At 44.6% G+C, this 21,925-nt stretch overlaps 1 protein-coding gene across 1 annotated transcript in view; it reads right to left on the bottom strand.

Annotated features, from left to right (window-relative positions):
- LOC146834645 (calcium-activated chloride channel regulator 1-like) overlaps positions 1-21,925 on the bottom strand; it is a 537,414-nt gene that overhangs the window by 310,716 nt on the left and 204,773 nt on the right. Inside the window, exons 2-3 of the mRNA XM_085602116.1 lie at positions 5,569-5,709; positions 5,311-5,461 (exon numbers count right to left, since the gene is read on the bottom strand). Of these exons, the coding sequence (XP_085458242.1) occupies positions 5,311-5,461; positions 5,569-5,709 (292 nt within the window). The remainder of the gene's footprint in view (positions 1-5,310; positions 5,462-5,568; positions 5,710-21,925) is intronic.

Here is a 21,925-nt window from a genome sequence, read left to right as displayed (position 1 = left end):
CTTGGCAGTTCGGGCTGGACTGTTCCCATGAGGCACAGGGTCAAGACTGATTTGCATATGGCCATGTCTGAACTGGGGTGGCGTAGTGGGCAAAAGAACGATGGATTTAACCCAGATCTCTTGACTGGGGGAGAATGTCTGCATTGTCAGCATTCCGTCCTTAATTTGTTTGTTGTAACGCTTTTCGCCCTAAGTGGGATGGGTATGCCCAGACGTGGGTCCCGTGCTCACTACGCCACTGGATTCAAGCTATCCTGGCTGATAACGGCTGATAGCCAGAAACCGGTCCTAGGATGCTTGATTCTGGTCCAGGGAAGACATGGCTTGGCAGTTCGGGCTGGACTGTTCCCATGAGGCACAGGGTCAAGACTGATTTGCATATGGCCATGTCTGAACTGGGATGGCGTAGTGGGCAAAAGAACAATGGATTTAACCCAGTTCTCTTGACTGGGGGAGAATGTCTGCATTGTCAGCATTCCGTCCATCATTTGTTTGTTGTAACGCTTTTCGCCCTAAGTGGGATGGGTATGCCCAGACGTGGGTCCCGTGCTCACTACGCCACTGAAGTCAAGCTATCCTGGCTGATGACGGCTGATAGCCAGAAACCGGTCCTAGCATGCTTGATTCTGGTCCAGGGACGACATGGCTTGGCAGTTCGGGCTGGACTGTTCCCATGAGGCACAGGGTCAAGACTGATTTGCATATGGCCATGTCTGAACTGGGGTGGCGTAGTGGGCAAAAGAACGATGGATTTAACCCAGATCTCCTGACTGGGGGAGAATGTCTGCATTGTCAGCATTCCGTCCATCATTTGTTTGTTGTAACGCTTTTCGCCCTAAGTGGGATGGGTATGCCCAGACGTGGGTCCCGTGCTCACTACACCACTGGAGTCAAGCTATCCTGGCTGATGACGGCTGATAGCCAGAAACCGGTCCTAGGATGCTTGATTCTGGTCCAGGGAAGACATGGCTTGGCAGTTAGGGCTGGACTGTTCCCATGAGGCACAGGGTCAAGACTGATTTGCATATGGCCATGTCTGAACTGGGGTGGCGTAGTGGGCAAAAGAACGATGGATTTAACCCAGATCTCTTGACTGGGGGAGAATGTCTGCATTGTCAGTATTCCGTCCATCATTTTTTTGTTGTAACGGTTTTCGCCCTAAGTGGGATGGGTATGCCCAGACGTGGGTCCCATGCTCACTACGTCAGTGGAGTCAAGCTATCCTGGCTGATGACGGATGATAGCCAGAAACCGGTCCTAGGATGCTTGATTCTGGTCCAGGGAAGACATGGCTTGGCAGTTAGGGCTGGCCTGTTCCCATGAGGCACAGGGTCAAGACTGATTTGTATATGGCCATGTCTGAACTGGGGTGGCGTAGTGGGCAAAAGAACGATGGATTTAACCCAGATCTCTTGACTGGGGTAGAATGTCTGCATTGTCAGCATTCCGTCCATCATTTGTTTGTTGTAACGCTTTTCGCCCTAAGTGGGATGGGTATGCCCAGACGTGGGTCCCGTGCTCACTACGCCACTGGAGTCAAGCTATCCTGGCTGATGACGGCTGATAGCCAGAAACCGGTCCTAGGATGCTTGATTCTGGTCCAGGGAAGACATGGCTTGGCAGTTCGGGCTGGACTGTTCCCATGAGGCACAGGGTCAAGACTGATTTGCATCTGGCCATGTCTGAACTGGGGTGGCGTAGTGGGCAAAAGAACGATGGATTTAACCCAGATCTCTTGGCTGGGGGAGAATGTCTGCATTGTCAGCATTCCGTCCATCATTTGTTTGTTGTAACGCTTTTCGCCCTAAGTGGGATGGGTATGCCCAGACGGGGGTCCCGTGCTCACTACGCCATTGGATTCAAGCTATCCTGGCTGATAACGGCTGATAGCCAGAAACCGGTCCTAGGATGCTTGATTCTGGTCCAGGGAAGACATGGCTTGGCAGTTCGGGCTGGACTGTTCCCATGAGGCACAGGGTCAAGACTGATTTGCATATGGCCATGTCTGAACTGGGGTGGCGTAGTGGGCAAAAGAACAATGGATTTAACCCAGTTCTCTTGACTGGGGGAGAATGTCTGCATTGTCAGCATTCCGTCCATCATTTGTTTGTTGTAACGCTTTTCGCCCTAAGTGGGATGGGTATGCCCAGACGTGGGTCCCGTGCTCACTACGCCACTGGAGTCAAGCTATCCTGGCTGATGACGGCTGATAGCCAGAAACCGGTCCTAGCATGCTTGATTCTGGTCCAGGGAAGACATGGCTTGGCAGTTCGGGCTGGACTGTTCCCATGAGGCACAGGGTCAAGACTGATTTGCATATGGCCATGTCTGAACTGGGGTGGCGTAGTGGGCAAAAGAACGATGGATTTAACCCAGATCTCCTGACTGGGAGAGAATGTCTGCATTGTCAGCATTCCGTCCATCATTTGTTTGTTGTAACGCTTTTCGCCCTAAGTGGGATGGGTATGCCCAGACGTGGGTCCCGTGCTCACTACACCACTGGAGTCAAGCTATCCTGGCTGATGACGGCTGATAGCCAGAAACCGGTCCTAGGATGCTTGATTCTGGTCCAGGGAAGACATGGCTTGGCAGTTAGGGCTGGACTGTTCCCATGAGGCACAGGGTCAAGACTGATTTGCATATGGCCATGTCTGAACTGGGGTGGCGTAGTGGGCAAAAGAACGATGGATTTAACCCAGATCTCTTGACTGGGGGAGAATGTCTGCATTGTCAGTATTCCGTCCATCATTTGTTTGTTGTAACGCTTTTCGCCCTAAGTGGGATGGGTATGCCCAGACGTGGGTCCCGTGCTCACTACGTCAGTGGAGTCAAGCTATCCTGGCTGATGACGGCTGATAGCCAGAAACCGGTCCTAGAATGCTTGATTCTGGTCCAGGGAAGACATGGCTTGGCAGTTCGGGCTGGACTGTTCCCATGAGGCACAGGGTCAAGACTGATTTGCATATGGCCATGTCTGAACTGGGGTGGCGTAGTGGGCAAAAGAACGATGGATTTAACCCAGATCTCTTGACTGGGGGAGAATGTCTGCATTGTCAGCATTCCGTCCATCATTTGTTTGTTGTAACGCTTTTCGCCCTAAGTAGGATGGGTATGCCCAGACGTGGGTCCCGTGCTCACTACGCCACTGGAGTCAAGCTATCCTGGCTGATGATGGCTGATGGCCTGAAACTGGTCCTAGAATGCTTGATTCTGGTCCAGGGAAGACATGGCTTGGCAGTTCGGGCTGGACTGTTCCCATGAGGCACAGGGTCAAGACTGATTTGCATATGGCCATGTCTTAACTGGGGTGGCGTAGTGGGCAAAAGAACGATGGATTTAACCCAGATCTCTTGACTGGGGGAGAATGTCTGCATTGTCAGCATTCCGTCCATCATTTGTTTGTTGTAACGCTTTTCGCCCTAAGTGGGATGGGTATGCCCAGACGTGGGTCCCGTGCTCACTACGCCACTGGAGTCAAGCTATCCTGGCTGATGACGGCTGATAGCCAGAAACCGGTCCTAGGATGCTTGATTCTGGTCCAGGGAAGACATGGCTTGGCAGTTCGGGCTGGACTGTTCCCATGAGACACAGGGTCAAGACTGATTTGCATATGGCCATGTCTGAACTGGGGTGGCGTAGTGGGCAAAAGAACGATGGATTTAACCCAGATCTCTTGACTGGGGGAGAATGTCTGCATTGTCAGCATTCCGTCCATCATTTGTTTGTTGTAACGCTTTTCGCCCTAAGTGGGATGGGTATGCCCAGACGTGGGTCCCGTGCTCACTACGCCACTGGAGTCAAGCTATCCTGGCTGATGACGGCTGATAGCCAGAAACCGGTCCTAGGATGCTTGATTCTGGTCCAGGGAAGACATGGCTTGGCAGTTCGGGCTGGACTGTTCCCATGAGGCACAGGGTCAAGACTGATTTGCATATGGCCATGTCTGAACTGGGGTGGCGTAGTGGGCAAAAGAATGATGGATTTAACCCAGATATCTTGACTGGGGAAGAATGTCTGCATTGTCAGCATTCCGTCCATCATTTGTTTGTTGTAGCAGCATCATCAGCCTTCAGTGACTGCCAATGTGAATCTCAAGTAATGATGATTCATGATATCCGACAGGATCTTTGCGCTAGAGCGATGGCCATCCTCGACACCGGGCCTGTTCTTCTCACTATAGTAACGACCATCCACAAAGCTCTACCTGCTCCAGGCAATCTTCTCCACCGTGAACTTGATTCTTCATGTTAAACTTTAGAAAGTAACTTTTTATAATGGGACTTACCTGGTCCCTGTATCTGGCCCACACTGCATCAGGGTCGGCCTGAACTTGTGACTTTCACCCGGTCTCACATGACCAGATAACCATGAGTAGTGCTTTGTGCTGTACTTACCTGAAATCTTTACAATTGCATGTCTCTGGTGGTACTGATTAGAATGTTGTTGTTTTGGTGTCAAATCATTTATTAAAGTTTACTCTACTTTTTCTAAACTGGTGTGGGATTTTTCTTGTGCTGTGTTTTTGCTTTATTAGTTTTTCAGTGCTGCATAAATACTTTACACATTGCCACTATGTTACGCCTGACTGCTTTTGCGCCAAGCTACCAGAGGGTTAAGCATAGGTTAAGATAATGACTTTTTGTGGTTCACCCTGGCCAGGATTGTGGCTGTTGCTTGAGAAGGACTGACAGTACCCACCCCCTCTCAACCAACAACCGAATTTCTCACAGTCGGTCCTTCCAAAGGACGGTGAGGATGAGTAAAGTCAATTGCCTTGTTTAATTCTTCCAACTCAACAGTAGCTGGCTATGACACAGGGCTCTTCAGCACATTAGACTGCTAGTTGCAAGTAGACGTTTGTCAGAATATGGTGCACAAACACATTGTACTACAAGGGTATCGTAGGTAGAATTATCGACTACCAACGTATCATGAAGGTAGGTATAGGTGGGTAAGTATGAATTTACTTACTGTTCTTAACTGCACAACTATCTAGCTTGAAGAAATATGTATCATCAAGGTACATAGATGTGGAGTCAAGAATAGTTGGTCTAATAGTAACCAAAAACACTTAACAGGACAAAATAGTTGTCATCCATATCCTGAACTCTGTAGTTTTGCAGGTCACTGCTAGATATTGTGATACACCACCAATATATTTCATTTTATATATTTTTTTAATTTTGTGCTCGGGTTATAAGTAGCTGATCAAACTTATTGCAATAAATGTAACATGGTATGATTAGATAAGGATGTACCAGCATACATTCACTGAAATAAATGCCAGTTATAATAGTCAATCGGGTTTACCTCGAGGCCCATACATCTGGAGCAGGGAGTCGTTTGTTATAAACTGAGGAGTGAAATGAATGTATTTTCCTGGTTCACCACACCTTCCATGCTGCAAGGTGTAAGGATCCACTCCATATTTCAGGAAGGGCTCGGCAATAATGACATCAGCCTGCCATGGAACAGGATGTGGAAAAGAGGGCAGAAAACACTGTTAAGGTCAACATCCATAAACAACATGGACGTGATAAAAATCTGAAATATGCATTCAAGTCTCACCTTATCATAGGATTCCGTCTTGGTTCTTAAGTAACTGGCTTTTGACAGCCATGTTAAAGGTATTAATATTTTTACGCTTTTGAAATACGCTCTTCTTCGAGTTGCGTGGAAAAGGTACGTGGACGCCTCTGTCACCATCTCCTAATATAAGAAAAGAAGTATATAAAATGTACAACTAAGCTTAATTTTAACTGCAATTCTAAATGTACACTAAAGTGGAAATCTGGAGGTACAGACAATGAAAACTTGGCTATTTCTTTTAAATTTAATTTATAATTATTGTAAGAATTATTTGCCAGGACATATGTTATTATACTTTTCAACAAACCTTTTTGTCTTGGACAAAATTCACAAACAATGATTGGCAAAGCCTGTGCATCTAGCTTTGCTGCCAAACTATTTGTTTTGTCAATGCTTGTTTTGTTTGAATTATGATTTTGTAATGTATAACAAAAACCACACACATGGTGGTCATCCTGGAATGGATTTTGTAACAAAGTGTTATGAAAACATTCCACTACTGTCACCAATGCATTTGTACTCCTGAGTAAGCATTTTGGAACAGCTTGTGTTGTACTTCACAGAGGCATGCAGATATATGCACACACATGCTCATCCAAGGGTGGTGAGTTTAGAATGGTTTTTGTCAAAAGTTAACAAGTATTGCATATGCCCATGGTGTGTATTGATCAAGATATCCAAATTACCCATTACCAGTGTGCGGGGAGCTGCCAGGCACTTGCTAAATGAAATAGAAAATAATAATAATGAAACAAACAAACATTGAGCCCTGCTATTGAGGTGCACTATTTTCTATGTAGATGATTTAGCAAAATCTCATATGTCACACAGAAGAGAGACAAGGTCCAAAGTAGGCTGCCCATTGCAAATGTAAATGACATTGACAAACTGAGAGGGAGATATCTGGCTGAAACTTCATATATATGTATTTACCAATGCTAGTGGGTAGTTATAGTTAGGACCAACTTTTCCCATAGATGAAGCATTTTTTGTTTTTTTTAATGACGTTGGCACTGTTTGACAAATCTTCCCAACATTTTCAAAACTAGCGTACTACTAACTTCAGCTGCTGTATTGAAAGTTTCGGGTTGATTTGACAAGAGTGGGCTAATAAAAAGGTGAGCCCCATAACATGTTTTCCCATGCAATTTTTCATTGGGATTGTGAACACGATTACAGCCTGAACGGCTGAACGGAATTACATCAAATTTGACAGAAAGTTAGATCTTGGTCTAGAAAGATATTTGGTGTGAATCCCTTTAGTAGATTTTGAGTTCATAAAAGAAAAGAAATATAGTTTTCTAAGGATTTGAATCTGTCATGGATCCACTCGTGAGGATCCGCGGATCCGTAGAAAAAGCATATCCCACACTGGCTGGGTGCAACCTGCCAGGATATTGTGGCTGTCTTTTTATATCTCAGGGAATGCTCCGAGGTGTGAAAAATGAAATGAAGTATAATAGGAATCAGGTAGGGACCCCTGATGAGCATAAAAATGCCCCCAAATGAATCTTTTTGCCACATGCGGAGCTCAGGCACACCCTCCTTATAAAATCATGCCAGATCTGCAAATCTGGCCATAGGAAAAAAAATGCATCTCCTTACAGACCAACTCAGACACTCACACACCCACTTTCAGACCAGCACAGACACTCAAAGATCCACTTAGATATTAACACACCCACTCACAGACCCACAGACACATACACACACATTCATAGACCCACTAACATACCCAGTCAAAGAACCATACAGACCCACTTATACACTTACTCACAGACCCAAGCAGATACTCACAGACCCATACTGACACTCATATACCTACTCACAGACCCACTAAGACACTCACACACCCACTCACTCAAGCATTCACACACCTACTCAAACACCCAGTCACATACCCACTCACACACTAATATACACCACTCACAGACACCCATTGACACCTGCTCAGACACTCACATACCCACTCACAGACCCACTTGCACACTTATGCACAGACCCACTCACTTACCTACTCACAGACATTTTCACAAACAAACTCACACACTCATTCACATACTTATATATATCCATTCAGCAAACCACTCACGCACCCACTCACAGACCCATACAGATACTCATATACCCACTCATAGGCCCACTCATACACTCACACACCTACTCAGATACTCATATGCCCACTCACATACCCACATAGACATGCACACACCCACTCACAGACCCACTCAGATACTCACACACACAATCACAGACCCACACAGACACTCACTCACAGACCCACTCATACACTCACACACTCACTCATAGACTAATTAATACACTCACACACCCACTCATAGACCCACACAAACACTCATACACCCACTCACAAGCCCACATATCTACTCACAGACTCACACACCTATACAGATACTCATATACCTACTCACAAACACAGATACTCATGCACTCACTCACACACTCACATAGAGACTTACACAACCAATAACAGACCCACTGAGACACTCACATACCCACTCACAGACCCAGCCACACACTTACAAACCCACTGAGACATTTATCTTCTCATAGACTCACTAACCCACTCACAGATCCACAACGATACTCAGACATCTACTCACAGACCCACACTCCCACTAACATACCTACATAGACAATCAAACATCCATTCAGACACTCACAGACCCACTCACACACCCACTTACACACCAACTCACAGCCCCACTCAGACACTCATTTTCATACTCACAGACTCTCTCAGATACTCACACACTCACTCATAGACCTACTCATACATTTACATACCTACTCACAGGCTCACTCACTCACACACCCCACCCACTCACAGATATACTCATATATACACTCACACACTGACTTACAGACCAGATCACATACTTAGACAACAGCTCACAGACGCATTCACACACCCACTCACAGAACTAATCACCTACACAAATCTACTCACAGTCCCACACAGACACTCACAAACCAATTCCCACACTCACACACCCACTCATAGAACCACACAGACACTCACACACTCACTCACTGACCCACTCATAAACTCATGCACCTACTCATTTAACCACTCATACACCTACTCAGACAATCACTCACACACCCACTCATAAACTAACATACCCCACTCATAGACCCACTCATACACTCACTCACAGAACCACATAGAAACTCACACAACCAATTATGGGGCCACACAGACACTCACATACCCACTCATAGACCCAGTCAGATATTTACACACTGAGTCAGACACCTACTCATACATGCAGTCACAGACCCCCTCACATACTGACTCACCTACTCACAGACCCACTGATATACCCACTCAGACACTCACAAACTCACTCATAGAACCACTCACACACCTATTCACAAACCCACTCACAGACTCACTCACAGACCCACTGAGACATTGATATACCTACTCATAAATCCACTCACATATATATCTACTCACATCCAACCAGACACTCATGTACCCACTCACAGACCAATTCACATACTCACACACCCATTCACAGACCCACACAGACACTCACACATCTACTCACATTCCCACTCACATATCTACTCACATATCCATACGCACAGCCACTCACACACTAACTCACCCCACTTACAAAGCTACTCACATGCCCACTCACAGACCCACTTAGATACTTACATATCTACTCAGAGACCTACTCAAACAACCACTCACAGACCTTCTCAGATACCCACTCACACACCCATTCACACTCACTCACAGACATACCCACACACCGACTCACAACTCCAATCAGACACTCAAAAACCCACTCACAGACCCACATAGACACTCACACACCCATTTACACACTCAAAGACCCACTCACATATTTACACATCCACTCATAGACCTACTTATATACCAACTCACAGACCCACACAGACACTCACAGACCTACTTACAGAACCCACCAAACATTCATACACCCACTCGTAGACCCACTCATACCCACTCACAGACCCACTGAGACACTCACACACCCACTCACAAATCTACTTAGACACTCAAACACCAACTCATAGACCCAATCACAGACCTACTCAGATAGTCACACACCCACTCACAGACCCACTCAAACAGTCACACGCCTACTCATAAACCCACTCAGATACTCACACACCCACTTACAGACCCACACAGACACTCACAGACCCACTCAGACCCACTCAGACCCTCATACACCCACTCAGAGACCCAGTCAGGTCCTACCACATCTACTCACAGACCCAGAGACACTCACACACCCACTCACAGGCCCTTTCAGACACTCACACACCAACTCACAGACCCACTCAGACACTCACACCTACTCACAGACCCAGTCAGACACTCACACCCCTACTCACAGACCCACATGGACACTCACATACCCACTCACATACCTACTCACATACCCACTCACAGACTCACACAGATACTCAGATACAGACCCACACAGATACTCACACACCCACTCACAGATCCACTCAGATACTTACATGCCTACTCAGAGACCCACTCAGACACTCACTCACAGACCCAAATATATACTTACATACCCACTCACAGACCCACTCACATATGCACTCACAGATCCACACATAAACTCACACACCCATTCACAGACCCACTCAGACACTCACACACCTACTCAGTGTTGCACTCACACATCCACTCACAGACCCACACACAGTCACTGATAGAACCACAGAGAACTCACACACCCACTCATAGACATATTCAGACACTCACAGCCACTCACAGACCCACACAAATACTCACACACCCACTCATAGACCCACTCAGATACTCACACACCCACTCACAGTCCCATATTGCCACTGATACACCCACTCACGCACTCATAAAACTACTCACACTTGCACTGACACATCCATAAGGGTTGCTGTTGTGTATTGGATGTGTGCTTTTGGTTTGTGAATCTGCGATGGATCGATCCAAGGATCTGAAAAAGATTTTTAAAAAACAATTTAAATATTAAAGGAAGCAGTGTTGGCTCTGAAAGAGCTTTTATATTTCTGATGTGTAGATGATAACTACACTTGAAACAGGGGGCAGTCTTTCAAGTTGTTGAGGAAGATTCTGTTGCCTTTCTTTGTATAATGAACTACATCATTTCACAGCTGGTTTCGGTATTGTACAATGTACCCATGGCTCGAGTGCGGACGGGAGATATGGTTTCGGCCTCCTTTTCAATCTCGCTGGGCACTTGCCAGGGGTGCCCATTGTCCCCGTTGCTGTATGCAGTGGCGGCTGAGCCCCTGTTTCGGGCACTGCGTGAATATCATGGGCACAGGGGGCTTTGTTTCCCTCAGTACAACCTCATTACATCTGCTTACTCTGACGATACCCTTCTATACGTTAGAGACCCAGAAGTACATCTTTCTCCCGTAATCCGTGAGGTCCTCTGTTTTGGTGGCCTCTCTGGCTTAAAGATTCATTGGGATGAATCTATAATTTTCCCTCTGACGCCTTCAACAGTGCAATTCCCATTCGATTTCCCACTGCAATGGACTACGGAACCAGTGCGGTACCTCGGCACTCAAGTCTATTCTGATGCGGAAGTAGTGTTAAAAGCTAATTACGGTACGGTGATAGATAAGCTTGCTGACGACATCGACCGATGGATACGACTCCCTCTTTCTTTGGCTGGCCATGTTACTCTGATGAAAATGGTTGTCCTCCCTCGCCAGCTCTTTCTCTTTGTATATATACCTATAGTTCTCCCGCAGCATCTGTTTAGCGAACTCCGATCTTTGATGACTAAGTTAGCGTGGGCTGGTAAGTCTCCTAGAGTAGCGCTGGACATACTCAAGCTGCCGTACACCGGCGGGGGATTGAATGCCCCGAACCTTGAACTGTATTATAGGGCTGCACAGGCCTCTCACGCATACAGTTGAGTACACGGACCCCGCGATTTATCTCATCTCCAAATAGAGAGGGTTGCCGCAGCCCCGCACGCCTTGCCTCACTTTCTAACACAAGTCCCTTTGCGGCGCTGTGGCATACTGGATTCGATTAATTCTGTTATCCACTCTATACTCAGAATGTATGATGGCGCGCAGCTCTATTCACCCCAACTGCGTGTTGAGTGGTGCCATTGGTTTGCTCTCAGCTTGGAAACAGGGACCCTTGATTCCCTTCATAAATTGCATATACAGACCATGGATGACCTCTTCAGGAATGGTCGGGTGTGCTCTTGGGAGGAGGCGGCGGGCAAGGACAGCAGGCAGTCGGCACTGACGAGATTTCATTTCTTCACGACCCGACATGCTCTGCAGGCAATTTTAGGCAAAGAACTTTAGGAACCTTTAGATATTTCCCCTCTGACTTCCCTTTTAAGTGCTCCAAATCTGTGCAAATTAATTTCCAAGTTATACGCCTCTGCTCTTGCTATGAAATTTCCCCCCCTCAGTAGGGTTCGACTGGCCTCGTGGCTCGATGTTGGCACTCCTATCACGGACGACATCTGGCTCTACTGTTGCACGGCCACTCAGCAGATTTCTATCAATGGCCGACATAGGCTTGCCCATTTTAAATTTTTAAACAGAGTGTACCACTCCCCCTTGCGCCTTTTCAGGTTTGGCTTGCGTGACTCTGATGACTGTGAGTGCTGTCACGCTTCCCACGCTGGCTTTTTTCATCAGGCATGGCAGTGCCCTCCGGTGGAGCACTATTGGGAAGCGATCTTTCAAAAGCTGGGCGACATACTTGGGTTCACCCTGGCTCCGGATCCCTACACTAAACCACTTAAGAAGAGTGTTCGTAAATTGGTTGCCTTCGGCCTCCTCCTGGCCAAGCTTAGACTGGCGATGAGGTGGATGAGGGGTCCGATGCCCACAATTGCGGAGTGGGAACGTGACATGGTATACTACAATACTCAATCTGATGTTTATAATGAGATGCTACCTCCCTGTAACCGCCCGAGGAGTTTTTGGGGCCTCTTTGCCCAATATCAAGCTGCTCGGCAGACTGAGTCGGACGCCCCTGATGACTAACCAATGATTCTGATTGCTCTCTGTTTATTCATGCGCTGGAATTTTGATGTAGATGCTCCTGTTCCCCTCCTGGCTGTTCACTTATATGTCAGTGTACCTCACGCCGAACATGTGCCTGCACATCAACTTCCTGTGAACTGTTCTTTTGTTCCCCAGATAGCTATGTCTCTCGTGCCTCGTCCTCTTCCCCTTACTCGCCACTATGCTTTGTATTGATGCTATACCATTTTAAAGTTGGTTTTGATTTCAGTGATCCGCATTTGTGTTAATTTCTGCTTTCGTTCTTTCTTTTATAATCTGATATGTATATGTTTTGTTTTTCTCTTTTTGCTGTATGCCTTAAAATGCAATAAAATACAATATTAAAAAAAATGAACTACATTATTTCTATTTATTTAGTTGATACCAAAGCGAAAATTGTTGAGATATATGGATTCCATGCTGTGGTCTCTGAGGAATACAGAAACCATTTTATTGATGTGTCCTGGATTTGTCAATCTGTGGACAGAATTAGTTTGACCACTTCCACTTCTGCCTTTGGCAAATGTTGGAGAATGCCAAGGCAGTGTGTGGGAAAAGTGTATTACTTTACCAAAGGTATCCTTTATTAGGATTTCCACTCCAACCCCAGTAATTGTGCATAGGTCATTGCCACCACAGTGCACAATCTTAAGATCTAGATGTTGCCAATCCACATTGCATTCACACCAAAGGCAGTAATTGATGCCACTCTAATGCTCTCTGGCCAAGCTAAGTAATGTCTATATTAGGTAAACCCAAGTCCCTGACATTGCCACTCTTTCTAGTACTCTCTCTAAAACTCACAAAACTATGGCCCACAATCCACACTCTTACCATTTTGGAGGCAAACAAGAGTAGCACACAGGAGAAGGCTGCAGCTTAATGCAATGGTTTTCAAAATGAAAGGCAGTTAAAATGGAGGACAGCACCTACATTAAAAAATACCATATTTGATTGGATGGTGTAAATACGCAGGTTGCTCAAATTAGGTATTGGTTTTAAAAAAAGGAACTACATCTGTCTGTGATTGGCATTGGGAAAACAAGTTATGCTGTTTGGGATATGCTTTTAATTCCAAACAGTGAACCACACCAACCACAGTTCTATATTAAGCTAGTATGCTGCTCACAGAAAGTGTTTGTGAACTTTTGACCTAGTGCTAGGCATGAGTGTTCCAAACATGGTTACTGTGGAAATTCAGCTAAAAGAGCGTGGGGGAAGGGAACAAAAAAGACTAGACTCTTAATCTGATAAGCAGAGTGGTATGGAAATATTGCACATTAGGGAGTGTTCAGTACTTTTACACACTATAAATGCATTGGTTTAACAGCAGATTGTTAAGTGGTGTTACTGGCTCCCTTCTGGGTTCACAGATCGGCTGCGATGTTACATGGGGAGATGCGCTGAGTACCACAGCAGATCCACGAGTCCAAACAAAACCACTACCAAATTGGGCTTCTTAACAGGAGTCTTTCAAAGGGTTAAACAACAGGGACTATTCTGAAGTGGTATAGCAAAAGTAAAATATGAACGGAAGGTTGTGATTTGCTTACTACTTCAGTATCACTAAAAGCAGAGTGAGAAGGGTTGCAATTAATGGTTCCTTTGTGCTGAGAGTGGTAGACCATTCCCGCACTTCAGATTTTCAATGTCAAGAGATTCTAACTGATACTGAGTAAAAAGTGGAGAACAGCAAAGACATTTCACAGGTGTCAATTGGGGTGTACTTTTAAAAAGCATATGTTTATAAAATGTTACAAGTGTATATAAGGTGAAACAAAATATGTAGGTTATACACAACAGTACAAGGGAAAATAAAAGGGAGAGTAGATGATGATATTAAGGAAAACCATAGTGAGCAGCAAAGAGGGAATAAAAATATCTGAAGACAACATATTGTTTTTTTATCAAGCTGCAATGAATGAATGTTTTTGAAGTAGATGTGGGTAGTTGACTACAGTATATAACTTGATAGTGTATAATGTATACCCAGACCCAAAGTGAGGAAGGCACTCATATACTCAGTTACAGTGAGAATGCACTTATGTATGCACCACCGATATAGCTAGATAGAGACTGACACACTGAAAAGTACATCAATAAAACCATTTATACACCCATGTATTCACCTATACATCCACTTACATACTCATTCACACAGGTATGCAGACACTGTCATATCCTTTCAGACACATATAAAACTTTCCATGTACCCAGTACTCACTCAGTTACAGAGAGATGTACACATGCATACACCCAAGTTATATATGCAGTCGCCCACCCACACAACCACTCATATACCTATTTACAATAACATAGAGCCATTCACACACTTAGTCAGAGACTGACAGAGGCACTTAGACATCCACTTGAACACCCAAACAGGATTTATATACTGAGCTACTTATACTACAATTCATCCACCATACAAGCACTCATATAACTGAACAAAATATGTGTACTTTTAACCAAAATGTTATTCCAGAAGGGTATGTTAGCACAGAATAAAAAATGTTTATTGCTACCACCTGAATACTACTGATTTTAAAGACCTTGAAAGAATTAAAAGGCAGAGTGGATGGTGGGTGTGGAAACACAGGACTTCTGTAACCAGTTAGCTAGTCACTTTCAAGACAAGATTGCCAGAATCTATGCAAACTTTCCATTGCAAAATACGCCATCTTCTGGTGCCTCTGGTTGTAGGGAGCTGGAAAGAAGGACAGGCTGCACCTTGGAGTGTTTTGCCCCAATTACTCTTGAGGAAGTCTCCAATGCACTCGCTTCAGCCAAATCTGGCTCACCAACTGATCTTTGCCTTCCCAAAACGATGGCTATGTTAGCAGCCAGTTGTGCACCTGTTATTCTCCACCTATACAACCTATCCATCCAATCGGGAAATATCCCTAAAAAATGGAAGGAGGCTTTTGTGCGTCCCATCTTGAAGAAACCTATGGCTGATCCGCAGGAACTTGGCAATTACCGTCCGATCGCTCTCCTGCCCCTATTGGGAAAAATACTGGAAGGCATGATAAATAAACAACTAACTCAATATCTCGAATCAAATGAAATATTGGACCCTTCACAATCGGGTTTTCGACCGGGCTACAGCACCGAGACTGCAATTGTGGCAGTTACGGATTCGCTTAGGTTACAAATGGATGTAGGGGGCTCGGCTATACTGATTTTGCTGGATCTCTCCGCAGCCTTCGATACCATCTCCCACGAAGTGCTAGCGGAGAGACTGGAATCCTGTGGTATTCAGGGTAGAGCCTTAAACTGGCTACGTAATTTTATGACCGGTAGATCTCAGGCCATCATGCTCGGGCCACACTTGTCAGATTCAATCTCCTTAGACAAAGGCGTACCCCAGTTATCGTGCGTAAGTCCGACCCTATTTAATATCTATATGTCTCTGTTAGCCGAGATAGTGGAAAAACTGGGCTTTGAAATCATCTCTTATGCTGATGATACTCAGCTCATCTTCCCGGTTGGACTGGACTTAGTTGCAGAGAAAGCTCGATTTGCCAGAGGAATGCTCGAAATTTCGAACTGGATGTCTTGGAACTGTCTCCAGCTGAACCCTGGCAAGACCGAGCTAATGCTGATAGGTAAAGCAACTGTCAGCTGGGCAGATGACTGGTGGCCGGCCGAATTGGGAACTGTCCCTATTCCAACTCTATGTGTTAAAAATCTGGGTCTAAAATTAGATCAGGCACTATCTGTGAGGGATCACATAGCCGCGACTATGAGCTCTTGCTATTATAGCCTGCGTTTGTTGCGCAAAGTTCTTCCTTTTCTGCCCACTATGCATCGTAAAACCTTGGTCCAGGCGATGGTTATCAGTCGCCTGGACTATGGCAATGCCCTACTGGCAGGGGTTGGTGAGACCTTGTTGAGTAAACTCCAGGTCATCCAAAATACGGCAGCTAGGATGGTTATGAACCGCCCAGCAGGCTCCGCATCGAGCCCTTTGCTTCGAGAGCTCCACTGGCTATCAGTGAGGAAGAGATCATTTCTTTAGATCTGCTGCCTTACGTATTAAGCACTTAATGGTAGAGGCCCTAGTTATCTTCAAAAGAGACTTGTTAAGCATGCCCCTATTAGAAATCTGCGGTCTGGTATGCGGGCTCTTTTACAAGTGCCATGCATCAGGCTAGGCCGCTCTGGAGGAAGGGCCTTTTCATACTTGGCACCTAGATACTGGAATGAGCTTCCAGATTTGCGCATTAGAAGTCCCCCCCCAAAAAAAATTTTTTTTTAATTGTAACCTTTGGATGAAACATAGGCCCTAACAGTGTACAGAGTACTATAGTAACCAAGCAGACCCAGGATAATCATATATATATGTATAGTCACAAACTTCCATCAGAATCTTACACACTCACATATTCAGAATGTAAAGACCTGGGGGCATATCAACAAGCAGGCGATAAAAAATTATCGCCGCTTTTGCGGCCGTTTTCAGCCGAAAAGCGGCGATAATTTTATCGCCTAATTAGCAAGGTCACGCTAACACGTGAAACCTTGCTTTGGCGTCAGGATTCCTAACGCCCAGCTTTGCATCTCTAATGAGATGCAAAGTGGGCGTTCCTGACCTGGCATGACAGGAGAAATGTCGCTAAGCAACATTTCTCCTATCATCAAGCCTAACGCTATGAAGCATAGCGTCAGGAAAAGTAGCGATAACCCCTGTTATCGCTACTTTCCTTACGCCTGCTTCAGGACTGACTTAGCCATGATATCCTATGGAAGGAGGATATCATGGCTAAGTTTGTGAGTCCCTATCAACAAACTAACGTGAGATTATCGCTGGGTTTCCAGCGATAATCTCACGTTAGCCAGTTAGCGCTAGGATTTTTATCGCTGATGAGATACGCGTTGCTGATAGCACGCTATCTCAGCGATAAAAATCGGCGCTAGCCGGCGCTAATTATCCTAGCACTAAGTGCGCTCAGCGATAATTATCGCCGGTTGTTGTTGATATGCCCCTAACTTGCTTAAACATAGTGAGGCAGTGACTGGTACACCCAGTTACATTAGAAGAAAAGCACTTATGTACCCACTACTAATATCGGTAGAGGTAGGGAGTCACTTAGAAACCAGAAAAGCACTAATTAAAGCATTCACATATGAATTTACTTACCTATAGATCCACTTACATAGTCATTCAGAAATCTACACAGGCAATGCTATATGAACTGATACACCTATATAGCCATTCATATACCTGGCACTCAGACAGTTAGGTACAGACACTTGCACGCACATTTTCCCAGTTATCCTCTCAGCTCACATGGCAATTATGTAAGTAGTTAATTAATCTGTCTCTGTCACAGGGAGTACTGCCACCTGGATGGAAAGGAGCGGTCGTCAAAGCCCTCCTGAAGAAGCCGAGCCTTGACCCCTCTGATCTGGCTAATTTTAGGCCGATTTCTTTGCTCCCGGGTGTAAGCAAGATTGCGGAAAGACTAGTTAACCACCAACTATCTAATTTCTTGGAGACCAATGGCCGGCTACGGGATTCCCAGACGGGATTCCGCCCTGAACAGGGTACCGACACCGCTCTTCTGGCCGTGGTGGAGGAAGCCAGGTGCATTCTGGATTCAGGAGGGTCAGTGGCAGTGATCCTCCTGGACCTGAGTGCGGCTTTTGATACCGTGAACCACCAGGTATTACTCCAACGGTTGGAGGGGCTGGGTGTCACAGGGATGGCTCTGAGATGGCTTGCCTCCTTTTTAGGAGGACGGTCATTCGAAGTGTGGGAAGGAAATGAGATATCTCCCCCCTTTGCCCTCCAGTGTGGGGTCCCTCAGGGCTCGTCGCTGAGCCCTACTTTATTCAACGTTTATATGGCCCCCCTGGAGGATGTGGTGTCTCCGTTCGGCTTTAACATCATTAGCTACGCGGATGACACGCAGTTGGTTGTTGGGCTCTCTCAATTAGAGAAGCAACCTGCGGTACTTCATTCCTGCTTGGAGGAAGTATTTAGGTGGATGTCGATTTCATCCCTTAAACTCAATGGCTCAAAAACTGAGCTTATGATCTTAGGCCAAACGTCTTTTGCTCTGTCTCCCAGTAGCTGGCCTGATTGCATGGGAGTCCCTCCCAGCCCGAAGAAGGAGATCAAGAGCCTGGGGGTGTGGCTGGAGCAGGATCTGACATTTAAAACACACGCCAAGAAGACCGCGGGTGTATGTTTCGGTATGCTCCGGTCAGCCCGCAAGATTCTGTCACTCCTCCCTGACATCTCCCGTAAATTGCTTATACAGGGGCTTGTCATTTCGAGGCTGGATTACAGCAATGCACTCTTCCTGGGAGCGCCGGAATCCACGTTCAAGAAATTGCAGCAGGTGCAAAATGCCGCGGCCAGACTGCTGACAAATGTCCCCAGAAGGCAGTCCGCCAAACCGGCACTAAAGGCGCTTCACTGGCTTCCGGTACGGGAAAGAGTAACCTTCAAAGCACTCTGCATGGCTCAGAAGAGCCTGCAGGGGAAGGGTCCTGCGATCCTAAGAAATATGATCCAACCGTATAAAGCAGCAAGGGCCCTCCGTTCGGATCATAAATTCTTCCTTCAGTCCCCTAGAGTCAGACGAGCCCGTACTGGAGGGAGAAGGTTCTCAGTGAACACGGCCTCCGCTTGGAACTCACTTCCTCTGGCTCTGCGGGCAGAGACCAGTACTCGGCGTTTCCGCAAACTACTAAAAACCCATCTTTTTCCAGACTAGTGGGTCACGTGTTAGCTTCGGTCGGTCTATGGATAGCGCTGGGATGCTCTAGGGTAACCGTGCGCGATATAAAACTCCAAATATTAATAATAATAATAATAATAATACGTAACATTAACACAATCAGCACTATACACAGTTATACATCAGAAGATAGACTAACACACCAGTTATCAATCCATTCATATAGTTACATACCTATTTACACACTCATACAGTCAAACACAAAACCACTGATATACCCAAACAGTTACTTACACATCCAGTGACACACATAGGCACTGATACAGTTAGTGAGATATCCATTGGACCTGTAACACACCTAGACACCTATTTGTAGAGCAACTTCTAAACATACTCATACATGTATAGTTAGAGAGCCTGTTATGAACTGAGATTAACTTTTATATATGTATTCATCTACTTATAGTATGTAATGAATAAGTATTCAATATAAAGTTACATGTATTTAATGTTTGCTTTCCAGATACTTTCTTTTGTTTATAGAAGAAGATTTATAATGCCAAGAAAGATAGAAAGGAAAAGGAAAACAGAGGAAACACTACTATCTACTTGAAACTAACAGTAAAAAAGCACACGATGGGGAGAATGTACTCAGAAAAAAAGAGCTGCTGGGAAGATAACTAAGGAGTTTGTTAAAACAGTATATAGAAAAATGCAAAATGTGGAAAACGTTTCATATAAAAAGCCAGCTTTTACAATCAAGTGACAACGGAGAAGGTGTAAGTCAAACTGAAAGTAGGAAATGTTCTAAAACAATCTCAGTTTGACAAGAAGACTGAAACAATTTAAGGAGATTCAGGTTAGAATGATTAGAAGTAGGATAATACAGCAGTTGCTACTAAATATAAGGGAGAGTAAGAGAAGAAGGACAGCATTGAAATAAAAACAACATATTGAAAGTGTAGTTGATTAAGCTTTTGTCCTAGAGCGAAAACTATGTATCTTGAAACTGAACAGGATGAGAACACATTTAAAACAGTGCTGTGTATGAAGAGAAAAATTCAAAAGAAAAGGATTTTCAAAACTTTTGAAGGAGAATGGAAGCATAAGCCTAGTACTGAGGCTTTGTTTAATGAAGAAAGAAACTCACGAGAGAACACATTAGTGCATGCAGCTGAAACAACTGGCCATTGCTATGAGGTAAAAAACAATACTCCCATTCCAAGTGTGAAGCAGAAAATTGCAATTTTGCAACGTTTAGATCCATGCAAAGTAAGGAAATACACAAATTTACAAGGACACTCATTAAAATGTCTATCCAGGAAAGTGTGCACTAGCACCTTTCATCATTTTAGAATGTTAGCTGTTCATCATTCAAAAGTGATAAATTTACTTAGAAGACTTTACTTTGTAAATAGTCCTGCATTGTGTGTAGGGGAAATAAAAAAGCACTGTTATATGGTACAGTATCAAAAGTATTAAAGGGAGACTCTTTCAGGACCTATATTATTTTATTTGAGACTTCGAAAAGTTCTCACCTGCCAGCATAACATAGAAAATTAAACAAAGAAATGTGTTTATTTACTAACAATCTTATCTCATTTCTGACATCTTTTCATAGAACCAAATAAGCTGCATTCACATTTTGGACTCATTGGGACGCAACCCTACGGCAGAAACTGTAGTAAAGTACCCGCATTTCTACACGTCTCTGGCAATAGCGAAGCTACAATGATCGCATTAATGTAAGGGTAAGCATTCCCCTACACGTAGAGAATATAAGATACTACGCTTATCTATAGATAGTTAGTATAACTACTATAAAAACTTTTTCTGCACAGAAGCAGAAGTTCCTGAAAAGCATTGACTGGACAAGATTGCTTTTATCTGTCTCTCTTCTGATTGATACATTACTGAAGTATTTCGTTACCAAGGTACCTGGTCGTTTATATTATTTTTTTCTTTTCCCTTTTGAACTCTTATTATCTCATTTCACTTATCTTTTTGGTGTAAGGGCTATCCTTGTAGTCACCTCTAAAGATGTAAGCTATATACATACAGAGTGAGAACATGCTGGTTTTTATAAAATATCTGAGTGATCCCAGATCTACATAAGTAGTATGAAGTCTATAAATATTGTTTAAATACATTACCTGCCTTATTTATAATTATTATATCTAATCCTCTACAGATCTCCCCACATCATCTAGGGCTTGTCGCCCCTCCTGTTGGTGGCCCTGAAGAAGGTGTTTTGTCACCGAAACGCGCGTAGGCCCCTTTCCATCTAGAGGAGAAGTCTCCAGAGACCCAATACTATCTGAAATAACTGTATTTACTGTTACTTCCTTGTCTTGGAGACTATGCCAAACCACTAAATGTTTAGTGCTATATTTTAGATATGAGTATGACTGATGTATGCGTGAGAGTATGAATTGTTTTTTATATGATTAGCCACGGGGTTATGTCTTAGGTTTTGGATATTACTAAATGAATATACATGTGAAAAGTTAACAAAATAATGGAGAAAACTTTTCAATGAGTGTTTACTGTAACTGATATCAATTTAAAAA

Source organism: Triturus cristatus, chromosome 4_2 (genome assembly GCF_964204655.1).
Source record: "Triturus cristatus chromosome 4_2, aTriCri1.1, whole genome shotgun sequence".
In the NCBI taxonomy this organism is placed as follows: Eukaryota; Metazoa; Chordata; class Amphibia; order Caudata; family Salamandridae; genus Triturus; species Triturus cristatus.
Note: the sequence above shows the minus strand (reverse complement) of the source record. Positions and strands in the feature narration are given on the sequence as shown.